Source organism: Sinocyclocheilus grahami, unplaced genomic scaffold (assembly GCF_001515645.1).
Source record: "Sinocyclocheilus grahami isolate Dianchi unplaced genomic scaffold, SAMN03320097.WGS_v1.1 scaffold700.1, whole genome shotgun sequence".
Taxonomy (NCBI): domain Eukaryota; kingdom Metazoa; phylum Chordata; class Actinopteri; order Cypriniformes; family Cyprinidae; genus Sinocyclocheilus; species Sinocyclocheilus grahami.
In genome coordinates, this window is record NW_015505879.1 from 312,583 (window position 1) to 335,409 (window position 22,827).

At 34.3% G+C, this 22,827-nt stretch overlaps 1 protein-coding gene across 1 annotated transcript in view; it reads right to left on the reverse strand.

Moving 5' to 3' along the window:
• Positions 1 to 21,773, reverse strand: part of LOC107559804 (1-phosphatidylinositol 4,5-bisphosphate phosphodiesterase gamma-2) — a 25,547-nt gene extending 3,774 nt beyond the window's left edge. Inside the window, exons 1-27 of the mRNA XM_016243772.1 lie at positions 21,770 to 21,773; positions 13,029 to 13,181; positions 12,498 to 12,591; positions 12,337 to 12,384; positions 12,162 to 12,246; positions 11,863 to 11,946; positions 11,437 to 11,480; positions 11,280 to 11,340; positions 11,037 to 11,138; positions 10,840 to 10,958; positions 10,649 to 10,734; positions 10,363 to 10,480; positions 8,942 to 9,110; positions 8,761 to 8,856; positions 8,565 to 8,654; positions 8,292 to 8,473; positions 6,659 to 6,859; positions 6,344 to 6,499; positions 4,658 to 4,766; positions 4,217 to 4,326; positions 3,167 to 3,257; positions 2,947 to 3,013; positions 2,698 to 2,858; positions 2,327 to 2,429; positions 1,712 to 1,897; positions 724 to 863; positions 495 to 606 (exon numbers count right to left, since the gene is read on the reverse strand). Of these exons, the coding sequence (XP_016099258.1) occupies positions 495 to 606; positions 724 to 863; positions 1,712 to 1,897; positions 2,327 to 2,429; positions 2,698 to 2,858; positions 2,947 to 3,013; positions 3,167 to 3,257; positions 4,217 to 4,326; positions 4,658 to 4,766; positions 6,344 to 6,499; positions 6,659 to 6,859; positions 8,292 to 8,473; positions 8,565 to 8,654; positions 8,761 to 8,856; positions 8,942 to 9,110; positions 10,363 to 10,480; positions 10,649 to 10,734; positions 10,840 to 10,958; positions 11,037 to 11,138; positions 11,280 to 11,340; positions 11,437 to 11,480; positions 11,863 to 11,946; positions 12,162 to 12,246; positions 12,337 to 12,384; positions 12,498 to 12,591; positions 13,029 to 13,181; positions 21,770 to 21,773 (2,971 nt within the window). The remainder of the gene's footprint in view (positions 1 to 494; positions 607 to 723; positions 864 to 1,711; positions 1,898 to 2,326; positions 2,430 to 2,697; positions 2,859 to 2,946; positions 3,014 to 3,166; positions 3,258 to 4,216; positions 4,327 to 4,657; positions 4,767 to 6,343; positions 6,500 to 6,658; positions 6,860 to 8,291; positions 8,474 to 8,564; positions 8,655 to 8,760; positions 8,857 to 8,941; positions 9,111 to 10,362; positions 10,481 to 10,648; positions 10,735 to 10,839; positions 10,959 to 11,036; positions 11,139 to 11,279; positions 11,341 to 11,436; positions 11,481 to 11,862; positions 11,947 to 12,161; positions 12,247 to 12,336; positions 12,385 to 12,497; positions 12,592 to 13,028; positions 13,182 to 21,769) is intronic.
• Positions 21,774 to 22,827: the final 1,054 nt, after the last annotated feature.

A 22,827-nucleotide genomic window follows, 5' to 3' on the forward strand; every position in this document is an offset into this window, starting at 1 on the left:
GTCCAACACTTTTTCACACCACTGTGTATATATATATATATATATGTGTGTGTGTACATGTTAAAATATTTTGTTTTTTATTTCTTGTCTAATTTTTACGTTTATGTGGTTAAATTCTGACTGAAATGAAGATAAATTAAGATTGTATCATCGGAGCATGAATATAGCCCAGATGTCTTTTTTTCTCTTTACTTTTCCCACTTCTTAACAGGGTGTTTTTTTTAAACATTACTTGAGATACAGTAAATGTAAACTGAAATAAAATATAATAAAACATACTTTATTTCAGCTACTTAATTTTTTAGCATTTCTTATTTTCAGTGTGTTTAACCTAATAAAATATCTAAAACTAAACAAAAATTTCATACAAACTACATAGACATATTTAAAACAAAAACTGATATAAATGATAAAAACTTAAAAAATGTTAACTAAAATTAAAATGAAAACGTAATAGTATCTCAGTTATGCTAAAAAAAATTACTGCGTCTTACGGCAAACGATAGTCTTGAATTTGTTGTCCTCTGTTTGGCCACACAGTTCGATCTCCACAAAGGGACTGGCAATGCTTCGTCCTGGTTTGGGAAGATGTCTTGCTCCTATCACCTGAGTATCAGAAAAACCATCAACAATCTTTTCAATTAATTAAAAAAAGCTCTCAAACTCAACCTAAATAAATGTTCTGTTTGAATAAAGCTCAAAGTTGAATGAATAAAGTTTTACCCTAATGGTGATAGTAAATCTGATATTCTTCTTCTCCTGATGAGGGTCATACGAATCGCTGCGCATCAACTCAGGCTGCAGTACATATCCTGTGCCTCCATTCAGACTGAAGAGGGCGCTGTTCAGCTGCATGTACTTATCTGAGGAGAAACGCAAACACAAAACGATTAATCGCATCCAAAATAAAAGTTTTTGTTTATGTAATATATGTGTGTGTACTGTGTATATTTATCATGTATATATAAATACACACATGCACATATATATTTAAGAGAAATGTGTTGTTTATATTCTAAATATATTTATATGTAAATATTTTCAAAATATATACTGTATATGTGTGTATTTACATATACATAATAAATATACACAGTACACACATATATATTATGTAAACAAAAACTTTTATTTTGGATGTGATTAATCGCGATTAATCGTTTCACAGCACTAGTTATTAGACATATGGAATAAATGCTATGCTATTTATTTATTGATCATTTTTCTCTGTAATGTTTTCTTTTCCTTACACTCACAGTTTAAACCCATGTTATTTCCTTTATTACATATTTGTCTTTAAATAATGTCTTATTTTCTTTTTACATTAACATTACATTTTTTATGTTTCTTGCCTCCTAATACTCTACCCCTTTTTACAAACTTGTATAAATGTATAATAATTGTATTTCTATAAAACATTGACTTTGAGTATATCTCCTCACTTCCTTGTTTACTATTTTGAGTCAAAGGTTGGCAATTTTCCCCTGCTGGTAGATGGTATAATCACACCATTATGTTGCCAAAAAGCATTGAAAGAAATTCATAAGTAGCTGTTTATTTTGACTAAATGAATTTAATGTTACGTTTATTATGGCCTGTTACATGTCATATACTTCCAGTGCAGTCATAAGTTAGCTAAACAAGCACCACTGAGATAAGTGGGAATGTTAATGGATAGCTTTGTCCATGAGATGTTTAACTTCATACTCACCAGCGGTTTGGAAGTTGAGTGCCACCATGTGGCAGCCGCACATCCACAAAGGATACGGATCATAGTTGGAGGAATCCACCCGCTGGCCCTTAGGGTAGACGCGGCTGAGCGCCTTGCGGTTATACAACATAAATTGAGTCGACTTGTTTCTGGAGGGAATCTTATTTTCTACGAAGGAGCGAACCTCTATTTTATTTTTTATACATTTTAAATATAATTTAATATTTTAATATATTTAAAAATGTAATTTATTCCTATGATAGCAAAGCTGAATTTTTCAGTATCATTAATCCAGTCTTCAGTGTGACGCGATCCTTCAGAAATCATTAATGATGTGCTGATTTGGTCAAGAAACTAATTTCTTATTATTGTTGTTCAACAATGTTGAAAACAGTTGTGCTGCTTAATTTTTTTGTGCAAGCTGTGTTTTTTCAGGAATCTTTGATGAAAAGAAAGTTCAAAAGAACAGTATTTATTTGAAAAACAACATTTTAAATGTTTTTACAGTCACTTTTGATCAGTTTAATGCATCCTTGGTGAATAAAAGTATTCATTTCTTTTTTGAATGGTAGTGTATATGTAAATATGTATACATTCATATTTAATGAGCCATACCAAAGCGGTCCTTGTCTTTGCTGCGAGGCTGGCAGTAAACGACCTGTTCAGACATCTCGCTGGCCACCTCGTCCCTGCTCTCAACCTCCCTTTGCTTTTGTTTCTGCAATAGAAATTTATTGTAAACATTTATAAACACCAGCCCAAAATTATACTTGAAATACTTGACTGTATACTTAAAATGTCAATGGTTAAATGTGCTTCTAGGGCTATGCCTAGCATTTAAACTTGACAACTAAACAACTTCAACTATATTTACATGACGAGTGACTCGAAACCTTGTGAGAACTTCCCTGTGTGACAACTAGCCCCAGTTTGCCCTATTCAGGACCAGTAAACAGAGCGTGTGAGTCTAAGTGTGTGAGACAGACCTCAAACTCTCGGTTTTCTTCTCTCTGTGTGATGTCCCAAGCCACCTGATACCACTCGTACAGCTCCTCGGTGGTCTCAGTGGCCAAATCAAACGGCATGTCTTTATTCTCCTTATCCTGCAGCGTCACCACCACAGGCCTGCTGTGTTTGGCTGAACGAACTGGAAATGACGAAAAGAGTGCAAAAAACCATTACAAAAACATGTAATGTACAGGTGCCCAGGTGACTCAGAAGATAAATAATCTTACCGACAGTACACTTCGAGATGTCCACTATTCCTTTACATAAGTCACCCAATGGATTTTCCTCATCGCCCTGAAAGAGAACATCTAATCTTAAAGACATTCTATGTTTTGAATATAGATATTCTCTATGTATTTACGCAAATAGGCATGCAAAATAATGTACTTACTAGCACTAAATTACTTCTCTGTGATGTCAAATATGCAAATTTGTAATATTCTTTACCTGGCAACCTGCCTCAGATGCATTGGCAACTTCTTCAACATAATTCGAAGGGAAATAGTGCTGCAGTTTTCCACCATAGTCTCCTTTCCACCTGTTGGGATTGGGAATATTAAATGTGGGTTAACATCCAATTTAAGCAATTAAAATCACCCTGTGTTTTTTTAAATACCCGATAGTGTCAGGTATTTAAAAAAAGAGTGAAATGACATGAGTAAGACAATCTTTTCTGATAAACATATGTTAAAACAACTATATTCCACAAAGCTACATTAACAGAAAAGTCAACATGGACAACCTACCATGATAATACCATGATTACAGCTATGTTTTATGGACATGAGCCATGGTAAAATTATAGTATTCTTTGACATACACTTTCATTCAGAAATCTAGGGTCAGTGATATTTTTTGTTACTACTTTTATTCAGCAACAACACATTAAACTGATCAAAAGTGACAGTAAAGACATTTTTAAAGTCTATTTCAAATAAATCATGTTCTTTTTAACTTTAATTCATATAAATTATATATAAGAAACTTGAAAAATGTATTAAGCAGCACAACTGTTCTCAACATTGATAATAAATGTTTCTTGAGCAGTAAATCGTCATATTAGAATGATTTCTGGGGGATCATGTGACACTGAAGATTGGAGTAATGGCTGCTGAAAATTCAGCTTTGCATCACAGGAATAAATTACATTTTAAAATATATTCAAATGGAAAATAGTTATTTCAAATTGTAATAATATCTCACAATATTCCTGTTTTTACTGTATTTTTCTGATCAAAAAAATTAACAAAATACTCTAAAAAGAAAAAAGACTTCCTGACCCCCACCTCCTGAACAGTAGTGTACCTTGGAGTGCTACTGTATGTAAATACTGAGGTAAATTTATATGGTAATCTTCCAGTACCATGGTATTTACCAAATTAGCATAGTATAATCATCTGATACTCTCACTGTACCATGGCACTGCCACAGCTTTTTTTACAAGGCTAAACAGTGAATTTATTGCTTATTATCTACAAAATTTGCAAATAATCTCACCATCCGTTTGCCTCCTTGGTCACATTATGGATCAAAACGCCCTTGTAAAAGGTGAGTTCATCCGGCCGCATGGCCCTGTAGTCATAGAGGGCCATCACTGTGCTATGGGGCTGCAACACAGCAAAATGAATTTAATCTTGCTACAAATCTGCAACAGTATTGAGGCAACCCACACAAGCCTTCAGCAGTTCACTAAAATACATTTTCATTAAAGGGAATTTGTGAATTACGTTCGAGCTAGAAACATGAAGCACATATGGCATACAAACTAAAACCTGACATTGCTCTTTTAGCCAAGCTGCATTTCCTCTTTTGAGTTGATCAGTTTCCTATGTGAGAGAAAGAGATAGCCAGCGCCACCACTTCCTCTCCAGCCCACAGGAGATGACCTCTTGCGCATGCTAACTCGCAAGAGCTGTGTTTGCACTTCAAAGTGCTTACCAGAGACGGCTCTATCTCATTGGCCTCCACGTACTGTTTAGAATCATAAAGTGAAGCAGGTATGGTTATCTGAAAAGAAAGACATAAAACATTTTTTTGACTTTTCTCCCTGCACATTAAACATTAACCAAGCAAAATCTATAAATTTTAAATAATTTGTCTGCTCGGTGAACATTAAGTATTCTATATCAGTGGTTAAGTGACAGTAAAGACATTTATAATGTTACAAAAACAGTTTCCACAGAAATATTAAGGAGCACAACTGTTTTCAACATTCATATGATAAAAGATGCTTCTTGAGCACCAAATCAGGATATCAAAATTTCTGAATTTCTGATTTAAGATTTCTGAAGACACTGTGACACTGAAGACTGGAGTAATAGCTGCTAAGATTTCAGCTTTTCCATCACAGAAATAAGTAATGTTAAAAATATATATATATTAAAATAGAAAACAGTTACTTTAAAATGTATAAATATTTCACAATATTACTGTTTTATAGTTTTTTTTTTTTTAAATCAAATACATGTTGTCTTTGTGCATATAAGTCACTTTTCAAAATTAGGGGAGTAAAGTGAATTTAGGTTAGTCGCTCTTTTTCAGGCTGTGACAGCAGGAAAAATGTGCTTTGTGGTGGGAGGATGCATAAACATGTAATACTAGCCACAGGAAGAGGGCAAAAACATTAGCATAGCAAAAATTCTAATTAAAAATAAAAAAAATTCTTACTAAACATTTATACCATACAATGACACTTAAGTGCATATTACACTTCTGCTAAATCAGAACTTTTGGCCTGAACTTTGATTGTAAAAAGGAGAAGAGACCAACAGAGCTACTAGAGATGAAAGCATGCAAGTGTAACATGCAAACTGTGGCCTTAGCAAAGGTATGTATATATATATATATTAGTGCTGTCAAACGATTAATTGCGAGTAATCGCATCCAAAATAAAAGTTTTTGTTGACATAATATACTGTATGTGTGTGTACTGTTTATATTTATTATGTATATATAAAAATATGTTATGTTTATATATGAAATATATTTATATATCATATAAATTATATGAATATAAATATATACATGTAAATATATGTAAATATTTTCAAAATATATACTGTATGTGTGCGTATTTATATATAAATAATAAATATACACAGTACACACGTATATATTATGTAAAAAAAAAAAACTTTTATTTTGGATGCGATTAATCGTTTGACAGCACTAATATATACACACACATACATACAGTATATATATATATATCTTACAACTGTTCAGTTAAAATAAATCTCACAAATGTTGATGATTAGATGAAATGTGAGATTTTTTTTATCTTTATCCAGATAATAAATGGTTCATGAATCATCCCTTGATCCACATCAGACCAGTTCTATAGGATTTTTTTTGTCTGTTTTATCATCTACCAGATGAAACCATAGGTTTAATCACTAATAATAATAATAATATTAGTAATAGCACATCTCTCCTCAGCAAACCACATGATTCAAAATATGATGCAGATGAAAAACTTAAATATTTGAGTTTATTACTATAGGTTATATTTTTAAAAAACAATTTCACATTCAATTCAATGTGTTACTTGCCATTTCCTTTTAACTGATTGTGAAATATACTAGCAATTTCTGAGCGAAAACTGTTTCTACTCCAGATTTTTGTCAGTGTAATGAGGAGAAGAAAAACAAAGAGTAGCACCTGAAGGTGATGGCATAAGAGTCTGAATTTTCTCTCTGTCTGATGAGGAAGGCTCCATCTCGAGGGATCCTCATGAGATAGTCCTCTGCCTCACCCCGACTCAAGTTACTGTAAAACCACCTAAAGACGAGAAAACCACAGTTTCACATGTACGGTGTGTCTACAGTTACTCGTGAGCGTTAAAAGTAGCTGTCCACTTGGTCTTCTACAGCTCTGCTGGCTGGGATGTGGTAAACACCATGTGTAGTTTTTGTTTGTGTGTGTCAAGTATCGACTTACCCTTCTTGCAGGTGCTGGTCTGGTCGAGGCACAAAATCAGTGAGGCGCAGGTTGAAATCCTGACAGCGGAGAGGGCTTTCTCTGTAATACTGGACAAGCGTGTACACACTGGGGAAGTGCAGGTTGTCTGTGAGGAAATAGACAGTGTGGCCTCCTTCCAAGCAGGAACGGATTCGACAATGTTGAACTCGTCCGCTCCGCCTGTAAGGACCACACAGGGAATTTAATTTAGCAAAATGTGCATTTCTGTGCATTTGTGACGAAAGAAGAAAAGTTATTAACATGAACCATATGGATCATTCTTGTTAAGCAGCACTTTCTGAAACTTATAAAAAATAATATGCTTTTATTATAATGAAAGGATTTCTATTAAATGGTATTTCTTTCAGAAATATACTCTAGTCATGTAAATATGGAAGCCCGTTTCTGCCACTGAATAAACATTTTTTAAAAGGTAATTGCGACTTTTCATCTCACAAATCTAGACTTTTTATCTCGCAATTGCAAGTTTACATCCCACAATTCTGACTTTTTTTCTCAGAATTGCGTGATATAAACTCGCAACTGCGAGTTATAGTCAGAATTGTGATATGCGACTTTATATCACACAACTGTTATAAAGTCAGAATTCCGAGATATAAAATCACAATTCTGACATTATAACTCGCAATTGCAAGTTTATAGCACGCAATTCTGACTTTTTTTTCTTGTAATTGCGACTTTATATCTCGAAAGAAAACTAACCTGGACATAAGAGGATTTACATAAAGAGCTGAGGTTAGCCATTTCTGTCAATGAGGAATTGAGAATCACTTACTGGTGGATGATGTCATTATACAAAAAAAAAACTTTACACAAACAGGAAACGCTCAAACTAAAGTAGCAAAATCAATATTGTAGAAATTACTGTCAAATTATTTAAATTGGCATAAATTATATTAAAAACACAGTTAGCTTACAAGTTAATTGTGATATTTTTCATCCACCTTTGAAATTTTGATATTATACCGATTAAAAAAAGAATGATCATATAAATTCAAAACTCAAATGTAATGCTAAACTGTAATGATGTTTATACTGTTTTGTTCCCCACCCAGTATTATGCCATTTTCTGATTACCTTATTACCACAGAGACATGCCCAAATTAAAGAAGTCAAATTAATACAGTGGAAATTACTGTAATATATGACTTAAATTAGCATATCCATATCCAAATTTCATTTATCTTTAAAACGTTTATATTATCATACTGATTTCCATATTTATTTTAATCAGATAGGACGGAATATATATATATATATATATATATATATATATATATATATATAAATAATTTACCCCATGCTCACTATTATAGAGAAATTGTGCTACATGTTACTAATTAACAGTACTAATTACTTTAATAAGAAATGTTACTAATATGATTTTGATTTCAATCTTTAACAACTGCCAGATTGTGACAGGACATGAAATATACTGCATAGCAAGACTGACCCATATAAACTGCATATTCAGCTTTTTCCCTATTTCTTCCATTTTAAAAGAATAAATTAAAGACGATAAATAAAATAAAACATGATACAAAAAACCATCCCTCCTCTCTCTCTAAATAGTAGAGCAGGCCTACATTACCAGAACGAGAGGGTGCAATCATTGACGAAGGTGTCGCTCTCCCGCACCAGAAATGTCCCGTCAACTCCACCTGAATCTGCACAATATTCCTGCAGCAGTCTCTCGGCTGTCTGTCTGCCCTCTGACATCCGCCCGTGAAACCAGGCCTCTGACTGATGAAGCTCTGTACCACCCTGAGGTGACTGAGGAGAGGTGAATTACACAGTGAATACTTTTAAATTATGAGATTTTTTTAAGTGAATCTCATTCTAAAATGGAGCCTCAGTAATTCACCTTTCCAACATCCTCCTCTAGTAGTAGTTCATTCTCCTCAGCAAAATACAATGTCTTATTCTCGATCACACAGTAGTGCTTGTTCCATCTCTGTACACGGACAGAGTCATAGAGAAATTGCAATCATAATCAAGGCAACTGGAATAAGATCAAACAATCACACAAGCCTGCGATAGTGTTCACTGGACTTTGGCACCTCATCAATTGGGTCCCAGATGAAGAGCTCTCCCTGCTTATCTCCTTTCCGTAGGTCCTTTTTGCTAAAGGTCTCATCAATATTCAGTTTCTTGTGCTGTATGAAAAAGCGAGATTGCATGGCTTTGGATTGTATTGTAAAATCAAAGACATTGCAGGATTTTCCAATGAAGCTTCTCTACCTTGATGATGATCTTGCCCTTCAGTTGGGCTGGTGATGGCAATTGTTCTGCTTCTGGTTCCAGCGGCTCGGTCAGGAGCTTGTCTTGGAAAACATCTTTGAACACCTGAGCCATCATTTTTTGCTGCTTGACGTCACAGTGTTCTTCTATGGACAGCACCACAGGATACCTGCCAACAGTGACATGTTCATAAACATACTTCAAGAATACCGCACATTTCCAGATACACTGTGTGCAACATATTCTTAATGGTATTCTCATTAAATTATTTATTAAACCTGTAAAAAAAAAAAAAAAAATTTGCATTATTTAAAGGAAGTAAAACAAATATTACCCATACTATAAAACACTTGACATTTAAAATAACATATCATTGTTTATTATTATTTATTCAAGCGGCAGTAGGGGTGTCGAAATTAATCATTGCATCACGATGCGGACGTGGACGATTCTGCATCGATGCAACTAGAGGAGCTTGTCACGCGATTATTAAAAATGCACTCTCTATTTTAAAATCTGAGCTTAGCTTTTTCCCACACATGGCACGTGTGACTTTCACGTGCGCTTTGTGCTTGTCCTGAAGCTTGCGGCTGCAGTTAAATGCACTTGCATCTACTTTTATGATACGAAATTGATGTAAACAATCAGTTATGTTTTCAGAACAGGACAAAACATCTGATATGTCGAAATAGATCTGTGCATTAGTGTGAATGCAGCCTATTAAAACTGCCAATCAAATGGCAAAAAAAAGAAAAGAAAAAGAAAAACCCATTACTATGATTAGCCTATCTGTAAACTTTCGGATACGTAAAGCGCTCCCAGATAATGAAAGTGCTTTTTGTTTATGCCTTGTAATTGTATTTCCCCCCTTTATTACTTTATATTTGCTTGTACGTTTTAAAAGCTATATTTAATTTAAATTCTTAACAATAATTAATCAATTATATATTAATTAATATCTTAATTAATTAATATAGTATTAATAATTAATTAATTAAAATAATTATTTTAAAAAGTAGCCTACTTATGTAATTTAATAAAAATGCACAAAATAAATTTTATATAATTGTGATGCATCGTGATATCGAATTGAATTGTTGACATAATCGTAATATAATTGAATCGTGAAACCAGTGCCGATTCACACTCCTATGAAGCAGTAATAATGCAAAATAATAATACAAATAATGTCACAATGCAAATATATATATATATATATATATATATATATATTAGTGTTCCTGAAAATAGGTTTAATTTTCTTTATGCAAAATATATTTGCTTATTTATTTAAATTTTGAGACGGATGGGACCCTGGTATGTTCTTAAAAAGTGTTTGTCAAATTCATTTAGCCTAAATGTTAGGTGAAATGAATTTGACAAAACATCACAAATAAATGTGTGAGTTGTTGATGACTAACTCGGATGTTGCAAAAGCATGATCATTGATGGCCTTCACCACATCCTTAAACTTTATCTTGGAGGTTCTAGTCCAGCCGTGGTATATAATAGGTTCATCGGGACCATTCCAGCAGTCCACTGCATTGCAAAAAAGAAACATTAAGGTCATCAGACTGACTCACACCGATTTCAGAACAATTTTATCAATGCATTATCTATGCATAAAATGAAGCCGAAAAGGACTTGCATTAGATCAACAGAATATTAAAGAATATTTATTAAGAAATGAGGGTATGGTTCACTGACACTCAACACAGCGGCAGCCCAGCCTCAGGCAGCGCACGTAAGCTTCTGTTGAGGACTCACTGCGGAGCTGATCTCCAGTCAAATATCTGTGGAGAAAAAAAGCAAAACACATGAAGTAACACAGGAAGTTGATCATGAAGAGGAGGAGCTGCTGTATGTGTGTCATGAGCATTAAGAACTGCAGCACTGACGTGTTGTGAGAAGAGTTGATCCAGTAGTGAGACAGAGGATTGTTCATGTCCAGTGGGCAAATCTCTGAGAACTTCTCATCCCAGATCGAGTTCTCTTTGGAGAAGAGAAAACTAAGGAACTAGAAAGACAGAAAGAAAGCTCTAAAAACACGTCACCTGAAGTTTACATAAAGTAAACACATCTCTATAACCCATACCTCTTCAACAGTAAAGGCTGGATCGTTGGTCTTCCTCATGGTGTCATCGATGAAAATGGTCATCAGCTCTCGGACTTGATTTGTATTGTTGGCCCAAGACTCCTACAAAATAAATTCACAGTATTTGTTTTAAACTAAGCGTTTGAAATAGTATTTGAATGAAATTGATATATTTGGCTGGTATAGACAGTATATATATATATATATATATGATTGGATGAATGGATGAGCAAAAAGTCTTACTCTCTGATGAAATAAAAGGAATCTTTGAAAATCGCAGAGTTGAATAGGCTGATCGCTGTTACTGCAGAAAAAAACATACAAAACACTCAATAAGAATGACCTCATGGCACATTTAAAGAACTGCTTCAATCAAAACAATGTTTTGACAGTTTCTTACCCCATGATGAAAGCACACGACTCCTTTTTAAACTCATCTAGAATCTAACAAAACAACAAACAACATACTCTAAAGATGGTACTAGAAAAGTAAAGACTTTTACTTTTTAAAATCCTGTACTTTCTATAACTTTCTGTTAAAACTTAACTTAAGAAAAAAATGGCTAATCACAAGAATTGTTAATTGAGCTCCAAATCAGCATTAGAATGATTTGTGGAGGATCATGTGACCCTGAAGACTGGAGTAATGACTGCTGAAAATTCAGCTTTGCCATCACAGGAATAAATTACATTTTAAAATATATGAGAATAGAAAACAGCCATTTTAAATTGCAATAATATTTCACAATATGACTGTACTGTTTTACTGTACTTTTTACTTTTTTTAAATCGTACCAATCCCAAACTTTTTAAACTGCATACTTACCATCTTTTGGTTGTCAAACATCAAAAGATTGTAGAATTTGTGAAATTGCTCAAAATCCAGAACTTCTTTCTTTGCTCCCACCACCTGAAATTATAACGTTGACACTTTTAGAGCAAAGCCATTAGCTATACATGTCTTAAAACAAGAAAAAATGTAAAAACTTATGGATAAACAAACAGATGATCATCTGAAAAACTTTAGGAGAGGAAATGTTCCCATTCAGCTGCCATAAAGTTTTCCATATGATGCAAAGCATACACTTCCGTCAAGATAATGTGTATACAATGTATCATTCATACCAAAATTCTGTCCTTCAAAAAACGTCCACCTGGTACTTTAAAGTTCATCTGTGGCAACAGAGACTTGAGCTCTTTCAGGGTGATGCTGTGAGAGACAGAAAAGGAGCAGTAATGAGGTGAGACAGAAACTAAAATGAGACTGGTCAAGAAGAAGGTGAAACAGAAAGAGGAGAACCTGTTTTTCCTTGTTTGATCAACCGAGTACATCTGCTTCCTCAGCCAACTACAGTAGAGGGAAAAACACAGATGAAACAAACACATGATTTGTGCTACAGTTCATGAATACACAAGGTACACTCTCTGTATCTCTGTGTGTGTGTGTGTGTGTGTGTGTACCTCTCTACAATATCTGGTGTGTAAGCCACCAGTGTCTCCTGCCTGAGTAACTCCAGTCCTGCCAGCCATTTTTCTGCATCCTCCACTGAATCAGCTGTGGAACATACAGCAAATGCTTTCAGCACTAAAAACAATGCAGCTAGTTTTTCCTCTTCAGAACCCATAATTTTCTTCCTTTGACAGTCATTTCTTAACCATCCAAAGAATAAACTATACATCAACACAGGAAAGAGAGGAATATATTGAAAGAGAGGAAGTACCTCCTCGAATAGTCTATTATCATCCTCACCACAGTCAGATGCTGCAGTATAATTATCTATCATGCACATCACACACATTTTATATATATATCTCATAATGAATGTCATGCTAGCTGTGCCTACAAAATTGTATATATTGGTTATTCTGTACATTGTGCATATAGCATATTACATGTAGGCATATGGTGGAATGACAATAAAGTGATTTAATTACACTTATTATTATATTTTTTAGTTAGAACATGTCAAATGCATAAGACGACATACATACCCGCCAGACTGAGAGTGTTGAGAACAAACTGAGAGCCATAGAATATAGTAAAGCATGAGTTGGGGTCTATAAATTTATCCTTGCTGTCCTTGAATCGATCAAAGTCTTTGGAGTTTTTTCCTGCTCGTACTTCCCGGATCTCAAAGAGGTCCACTGCAAAAATGAGATCGTAACATGTAATTTAAAATATTATTAAATACCATAATAGTATATAATACTGCAATAACACTGGCCCAGATCTGATAAAAAAAACTGAAAATTCTTCTGGGGAAGTGGTTTGAATACATAAATTAATGTCACTATATGAATATCTGAAACACCATGACAAGGTGCATGACATGTTGTCATAATCAGCAAGTAAGAGTACACACAGTATAAAATGCACTAGTCATGTATAAAAGAGTAGAAAGATTAGGTGGAGAGGAAAAGTAAAGTAGCCAAGAAAGTGTGTGGGAACTACAAGTAAAACTCTGTGAGTGGAGTGGAATGTTAAAATGTGATGGTCAGTTCATCTCACTATCCATTTTGTTGTCAGATGATTTTTATATAAATTTTATTAGTGATTTACACTGAGCTTCAAAAGTTTGGGATCCGTGCAATTACTTTTTTTCATCAAGGATGCATTAATTGATCAAAAGTTAAAGTAAAGACTTTTACATTGTAACAAAAAAATTATATTCAATAAATGCTGTTTTTTATGTATCAAAGAATTGTTTAAAAAAGTCACAGTTTTCCAAAAAAATATTAAGCATCAAAACTTCAGACACTGATAAAAATAAGAAATGTTACTTATATAAAACAGTTATTATAAATTGTAATAATATTTCACAATATTTCTTGCATTGTTGTTATATCAAATAAAGGCACTCTTGGTGAGCACAAGAGTCTTTTTCAAAAACATTTATAAAAATCTTACCGATTCCAAACTTTTGAACAATAAGCAAGCAAAATAGATGTTTCATGTCTGGTTCCCCACAGAAGCCCATATTTGCATTGCAAATGAGTAGCTGAGTACAGTGGAAGTGTCCCAAAGCAAGTCCCTCTTTAAAAGTAAAGTATTAACCCAGTAAACTCAATTTGGTTTCCATTCAGAAACCTTTGTACATCCCCCACCCCCTCCATTCTTCCATTTTGAGCTTTCTGTGTGAAAGAGACAGAGAAGCCACTCTGTTTCCCGACATTTAAACAAGCGCCAAGATAAAACTTTAAATAACAAACCAAAAAAATCCATGTAGATTGACACAAATAAACACGAGATAAGAATAAACGAAGGTCTGTTGCTCAACAGGGTAAGAAAATGAACCTGCCACATCCGAGTTTGTCAACTGTTATCATTAACAACAAGAGGCTGTGTAGGCAGACCTGCTCTTGCAGAATTGACTTTTTTGTATCCCACTGAAACTGTACAGAACAATTTTGCACCTTATTGTGCATCATTTTGCTATTGTAATCTGGGTAGTAACCCAACTTGCTGGGTTTGTCCTTATTTTACCCAGCACTGGGTTGTATTTAACCCAGCATTTTTTAGAGTGTACTGTGTTAATTACTGTGGTTTCTTCAATGACGCATGATTAAGTTAAATAGCTTTTAAAAGGCTTAATGGAGTGTTCCTGAACACACTGGAAAATCTTAACTTGACCCTAATAAACATACTACAACTCTTTATTGTGCAGTAATTTTCATTAGGTGGTCAATTTCTACTACTTCATAATGTGTTGCATTGGTTTCTTCAATGACACACCATCCAGTTCAATAACTTTCCAAAGCAGGGTCACCGCTCCAAAACAAGTTGCAAAATATTTATTTGACCCTAAAGAATATACTACAAGTCTTTAATGTGCAATTATGTGCTTTATATGGTCAATTACGTGTATGCTTATGCTTTATAAGTGTATGCTTTATATGGTCAATGACGCTTTGAGTGCCCAGAAAAGCGAATTATTATTATTAATAATTAACTCTTCCTGGACAAACTGTAAAATGTTTAGCTAAATTAATGTATGAGTTTTTCATTTTCACAGCAAATTTCCAATGCTATGTTTAGGTAAAAAGTAATATTTTTCTGTAATAAACACTATTTTTCACTATTTTTCCTTATTCCATATTAATATTTTTCTTTATTAAACACTATATTGTTTTCCTTATTAAACACTGAAAGGACACTATGCTACATTGCTCAGTTTGAATTATTTATTTATTTTTCGCATCTGTAGGTCAAAGGGATTTATGGCCATCTTAGCCTAGGCCTTAGAATGAAAGTAAAGGGGGCTTTTGGGTGAAAAGGTTAATCTTTTGGACCAATGAAAATGCCCTCTCCTGGGTGCTGGGATCACATTTTTTGGCCAAGCAGGATGTCTGGTAGTTGCCTCTTAATCTAATAGCATTGGACATTTGAGTTAGTCCATTGACATCCAATCAAATTGTAGCAAACCATCCTCCACTATGGCAGTTAGAGAGACCAATGCAACACGTTGAGAGCATAAATTGACCATATAAAGCAATAAGTCGTACAATAAAGAGTTGTAGTATGTTCTTTCAATTTAGCTAAACATTTTACAGTTTGTCCCGGAAGAATTAGTCTGTTTATTTCAGAGATATTGAACCATGTAATGTGTCAATGATGAAAACCAATGTAACACATTGGGAGTTTTAATTGCCCATTTAAAGCAAATTGCCCACTGTAGAGTTGTTCTTCAGGTTAAAATAAACATATTCCACAGTGTTCTGTAACAGTCCATAGAGCCTTTTAAAATAATAATTATAAAACGGATAGTTCCGGTCCTTGATTCTGATTGGTTGAGCCAAGTTCGAAGCACAAACTACATTGTTTGGCGGAAGAATAATGTTTTTATTAACATCATTGCACTTCATTTGCTCTGTTTTATTTTGTGAAACCGTACTACATATGGAATAATCCGCTTCGTGTTGTGCCTAACAACGCCCTTAGCTGTTATAAATTCACTGTAAACCACGGTTTCTTGCTTTATAATAATAATTTCATTACACGGTATAAGGTATGGAACTTTCAGCATAATCAAAGAGATTTAAGAAAAAGAAAAACGCCTTCCTTTTAGGCACACAGACATCAAGAATCAGCGTGAGAACCTCAAAAACGGTAATCATCAAAACGCATGTTGCAGCGCATTCTGGGTGCCACCAGACAAAACTCATCCCTGGCTCCCATACATTGTGGCATGAATAAATTATGAGCTGAATTGTCTAATTCATTTTATTCTTACTATTTTCTTTTATTTTTATGTGATTTTTTAGTAGCTTGTTCTGTGTTGCTCAGAGTTGATCTCTTTATCGGCATATGCTGTTTGTCACCATTGTTGAGATTCATACACTGGTTCTTGATATCACTGTGTGCCTAAAAGAGTGTTTTTTCCACTCCATTTTTTGATCAGAACAAATTTTAAGAAACCCTTTGAATTACACTGAAAATTGCAAGTCTTACACAGGAGAATCAAAAGGCTGTTGTAATAAATGCAAATCTAACTCAGAGACTAGGCTCTAAATAAGTTCAGTAAATCAGGTAAAATAATGATTATGTAAAAACATAACTAACACCCAATCAATTTTTCTCTTGGCTTGACTAGCTGTTATAACTCAATTACAGCAGCCAAACAATATCTAAGGTTAAAAAGTCAAGGGTTAAGAGCCCAACTAAAGCAAACACTGACCACTGTAATGGTAACCTAAAAAATTTAGATTTTCTCCTTCAGTGATTCTGTTTGTTAACATCAGATGTCTTCAATAACTCTGTTTTGGGGGCCTGAAAACACACTCTTTTGAACATGATGCCTGTATTATCTCAATGTAAAAAACAAAAATGTGAATTTATGAAAAAGGTGATGGCATAGTATGTTTTTGCAGGGTGTTTCTTGATTGCCAATACTGGCCTAGCATGCATAACATTATTCATTAGCAGAGTGTTTTTGCTTGTTTGTTTGTTGGTTTGTTTGTTTTTTTGTCCAATTAAATCAATATTTTTGTTTAAATTTTACTTAATTTTTGTGTGCTATTTTACTCATTTTGAATGGTTAATTTGTAAGCATCTAATTTCATTAATTCTTATATGTTGAATTTAATTAATAATATTGCTTGTAATCTGTTCACACCATTTTATTGAGTAAATATACAGGTGCATTTAAAAAAAATAGAATATCGTGAAAAAGTTTTATTTCATAAAGTGACACTTTTATATCTCCTTCATTCATTACATGTAAAGTAAAACATTTCATTACAGCTTACAGCTCATGAAAGTCAAAAATCCAGTATCCCAAATATTACAATATTTCCTAAGATCAATAAAAAAGGGATTTGCAAAACTGAAAAGTTCAAGTTCTTTAAAGTATGTTCATTTATGTACTCAATACTTGGTCAGGGCTCCTTTAGGACAAAATACAGCATCAGTGAGGTGTGGCATGGAAGCAATCAGCCTGTGGCACTGCTGAGGCACTATTGAGCCTTCAGCTCGTCTGTATTGTTGGATCGACTGTTTCTCATCTTTCTCTTGAAAATATCCCAGATTCAATATGGGGTTCAAAATTTTACTTAATTTTTGTGTGCTATTTTACTCATTTTGAATGGTTAATTTGTAAGCATCTAATTTCATTAATTCTTATATGTTGAATTTAATTAATAATATTGCTTGTAATCTGTTCACACAATTTTATTGAGTAAATATACAGGTGCATTTAAAAAAAATAGAATATCGTGAAAAAGTTTTATTTCATAAAGTGACACTTTTATATCTCCTTAATTCATTACATGTAAAGTAAAACATTTCATTACAGCTTACAGCTCATGAAAGTCAAAAATCCAGTATCCCAAATATTACAATATTTCCTAAGATCAATAAAAAAGGGATTTGCAAAACTGAAAAGTTCAAGTTCTTTAAAGTATGTTCATTTATGTACTCAATACTTGGTCAGGGCTCCTTTAGGACAAAATACAGCATCAGTGAGGTGTGGCATGGAAGCGATCAGCCTGTGGCACTGCTGAGGCACTATTGAGCCTTCAGCTCGTCTGTATTGTTGGATCGACTGTTTCTCATCTTTCTCTTGAAAATATCCCAGATTCAATATGGGGTTCAGGTCAGGCATGTTGGCTGGCCAATCAAGCACAGTAATATCATGGTCAGCAAACCACTTGGAAGTAGTTTTGGTACTGTGGGCTGGTGCTAAGTCCTGCTGGAAAAGGAAATCAGTATCTCCATATAAAGCTTGTCAGCAGATGGAAGCATAAAGTGCTCCAAAATCTCCTGGTAGATGGCTGCATTGACTTTGGACTTGATAAAACACAATGGACCAACACCAGCAGACGTCATGGCACCCCAAATCATCACTGACTTTCACCAAAGTAGTAGTAGGTTCCTAGTGACCAGATTGACTTACTACAGGCAAGATTTTGCAAATACCTTCCTTTCCATACATACAGTACAAAAATTAGTTATGAAAAGTAGTACTGTATTTTACCAAAGGTTTCGAGTGGTTGTAGTATGTTCCTTCTGGCCACGCTGACTTACTACAGGTGAATTTTTGCTAATATCTCCCTTTAGAAAAGTACAGTTTACAAATATTTTTGAAAAGCAATGACTCTAAAAACCCAAAAGTGTTTTTCACGTTCCAAATGTTGTAGTATGGGCTTTGTGGACAGACTGACTTACTAAAGCTGAGATTTTATCATAATATTTCATATTGATTTTCAAAAATTATCATATACTCTAATTTTATTAAGGGAGGTACTGGAAAAATCTAGTAGTAGTATCTAATAGTAAGTCAGTCTGGTCACCAGGAACCTACTACAGCCTTTGGAACGTGGGAAAAATGCTTTGGTGAAATACAGTACTGAATTTATTACACTATTTGAGCACTATACGTACAGTAAGGGAGGTATTGACAAACTCTTGCCTGTAGTAAGTCAGTCTGGTCACTAGAAACCTACTACAGTCTTTGGAATGTGGGAAAAACCCTTTGGTGAAATACAGTACTGAATTTATTAAACTATGTGAGCACTGTACGTACAGTAAGGGAGGTGTTGACAAAATCTTGCCTGTAGTAAGTCAGTCTGGTCACCAGGAACCTACTACAGCTTTTGGAATGTGGGAAAAACCCTCTGGTGACATACAGTAATGTATTTATTAAAGGGGTTATATGATACAATTACAATTTTTCCTGTCTCTTTGGAGTGTTACAAGCTCTTGGTGCATAAAGAAGATCTGTAAAGTTTCAAAGACTAAAGTCTCAAACCCAAAAAGATATTCTTTATAAAAGTTAAGAGTCAGCCACGCCTACCTAAAACGGCTCGTTCTAACACGCCCCCACATGTCTACGTCACGATGTGGGAATATTTGCATAACTCCCCCCAAATGTTCACGCAAAGAAAGAAGGCGTGGTTTACGTGGCGCGATGCAACGCAACGCGTAAAAAGACAGTATAAGTCATTATAATCCATAATTATGTCCCCACTGGATGCAACGAAAGCCTCGTTTATAATGGGTTTTCATGTTTTTGAATCATCGCTCCGGCCGGACAGGGCATCATCACAGTATGGTAGAGGCGTAACATTTCCGTCACACACTTGAGGTATAGCTGGCCAATCACAGCACACCTTGCTTTTCAGACCGATGAGCTTTGTAAAAATCGACGCGTTCTCTTTGGAGTGTTACAAGCTCTTGGTGCATAAAGAAGATCTGTAAAGTTTCAAAGACTAAAGTCTCAAACCCAAAAAGATATTCTTTATAAAAGTTAAGAGTCAGCCACGCCTACCTAAAACGGCTCGTTCTAACACGCCCCCACATGTCTACGTCACGATGTGGGAAGATTTGCATAACTCCCCCCAAATGTTCATGCAAAGAAAGAAGGCGTGGTTTACGCGGCGCGATGCAACGCAACGCGTAAAAAGACAGTATAAGTCATTATAATCCATAATTATGTCCCCACTGGATGCAACGAAAGCCTCGTTTATAATGGGTTTTCATGTTTTTGAATCATCGCTCCGGCCGGACAGGGCATCATCACAGTATGGTAGAGGCGTAACATTTCCGTCACACATTTGAGGTATTCGGCCAATAATAACGCACTGGATAGCTGGCCAATCACAGCACACCTTGCTTTTCAGACCGATGAGCTTTGTAAAAATCGACGCGTTTCAGAAAGGCGGGGCATAGAGGAGAAACAATAATGTACAGTATGTGGAAAATTATGTGTTTTTTGAACCTTAAACCGCATAAACACATTTCATTACACCAAATACACAAAATAATGTTCTTTTTAGCAACATCATATGACCCCTTTACAATTTGTGTACTGTACGTACAGTAAGGGAAAACAGGAAATGTTACGTTCTCTGAATCATGCATAAACGTCTTGCATTTTTAATTAACTCCAGTCAAAAGTTTTGAAACCTAACTGCAGAATGGTGCAGAGTAGAACTCTGTGTGTTCAGCACCACGGGTGGGGACAGCAGCCAAATTAAATGGGCCGGGTGTGTCTTTATTTAAACAGGTTTCTCATCTCCATACTCATTTGAAGTGAAACTAGTATGCTCAGAAGGCTGTAAGTAAGAAATTACAGCATGTTTTGAATCTTTGTATGCTAGACTAGAGCTCTGTATGTTAAAATATATCAAACCCTGCAGAGCTCAGTAAAAGTGACAGTCCCCAAACCATAAGCTGTAGTGTGTCTTTTGGATGGTGCTTAATAATATGTGCTTAAGTGATTTGGGGTTAATTTGTGCAACCAGTAAAATATATTGAAACTTCAAGGTGCAGGTGGGAGCATCTAGGAGATCATCTAAGTTACAATCCAGGCACAAACTTAATATAATATTTATTCACTAAAAGGAAATGAAAACACAGTTATTGCAATACACTGACGCACAGCAAAACCGCGTACCTTCAGCTCCACACGTCTGGACAGTGATGTGATACAAACACAGAACAAGTCATCTTGAAAAAAAAATGTTTTTGCCAATTGCAATGCTCATTTGAGGTTTAACATTTAACTGTGGTATATTCAGTAAGGCTAAAAAGGAAACTTTTAAAACAACCCGTACCACCATATAAAATGTACTGAGCTATACATGCTGTAGCATTACAAAGTCAACAGAACTCAGTAGACATGACCATACTCATACTATGAGGTGTAGTGAGTTTTTTGAAGTGTGTTTGATAAGTTTAAAGTTAAGGCCAATATTTATAACCATTAAAATTATATTGAAATTAAAAGGTGAAACTCTACTATGTTCAAAAAGTTTTCAAACTTGTTTTAAATGAGTTTTTTATGTATATATAAATCAATGAAGTACAAAGTTTACTATTTTCACGCATTACAATATACAATAAATCAATCAAGGAAATCAGACACATTTTAAACTGCCTCAAGTTGTTTCCGCCTCCTCTTCTTACAAACCCTTTTTAGACACTCCCTTACTTTTCCAGCCCACAGAGAAAGATATTCAGAGGAGATTGGGCGAAAATATGAGAGCAGATCATTAATAGTATATGTTTCTTGATTAAATTAGTTGTAGCTGTTTGGCAAACATGTCAATAATATTAATTATCTTAGGTTAACATTTTTGCATCCACTGTTGGAAAGATATTGGAAAACAAAGTCCGAATGTGAGCGAGAATATGAAACCAACTTTACCGCAGTGGCTATAAGCAGAGGAAACTTGGTCATCCGAAATTATTTTAATGATTTAAACTTCGCTTTTAAGTCCTGTGCTTTTCTTACCCATCGTTACTTTTCCAGTGCATTCCACTGTTCATTTTGCATTAAGAATACATGAAAAGTTAACAGATGAGAAGAGGCAGTTAGGTTACATATATAACAAGTGTAAAAAATATATATATATATATTACCATGGTTACTTACTGTAAAAAATATAACTCACTTCCCCCTGAAAAGCTTAATTATGACCCTGGACCACAAAACCAGTCATAAGGGTCAATTTTTCGAAATTGAGATATATACATCAACTCAAAGCTGAATAAATAAGCTTTCCATTGATGTATGGTTTGTTAGGATAGGACCATATTTGGCTGAGATACAACTATTTGAAAATCTGGAATCTGAGGGTGCAAAAAAAATCAAAATATTGAGAAAATCGCCTTTAAAGTTGTCCAAATTAAGTTCTTAGCAGTGCATATTACTAATAAAAAATTAAGTTTTAATATATTTACAGTAGGAAATTTACTAAATATCTTCATGGACCATGATTTTTTTTCTTTACTTAATATCCTAATGATTTTTGGCATAAAAGAAAAATCTATAATTTTGACCCATACAATGTATTTTTGGCTATTGCTACAAATATACCCCAGCGACCTAAGACTGGTTTTGTGCTCCAGGGTCACAATTGCTATATACCAAAACTGATGTTGTAGAGCAGAATGATTTAGGATTGTTTGTGGTTAAATAATATGAATAACTCAAAACACCATAAGCAGCAAACAATAAAGTTATCTGCATATTTGATTGATACCAAGCAGGCGTACAGCATCTATCAAAGTTATAGTTTAAAGTTCATCACACACGATCCAACTACCCTGAATTGACTAAACTCTGAAAATGCCTAAAATCAAGTAGAAATGGCAGAAATGATTGTGATGAATCAAACAGACGGAAACAAAACACAAAAGTGACATTTTTATTTCCATATTATTTATTATGGTTTTGTAATATTATCATAATTCATCTTTATAAGAGAACTGAGGAAATCTTGACTGCTCTTTTACATTTTCGGGTCACAATTGCTATATACCAAAACTGATGTTGTAGAGCAGAATGAT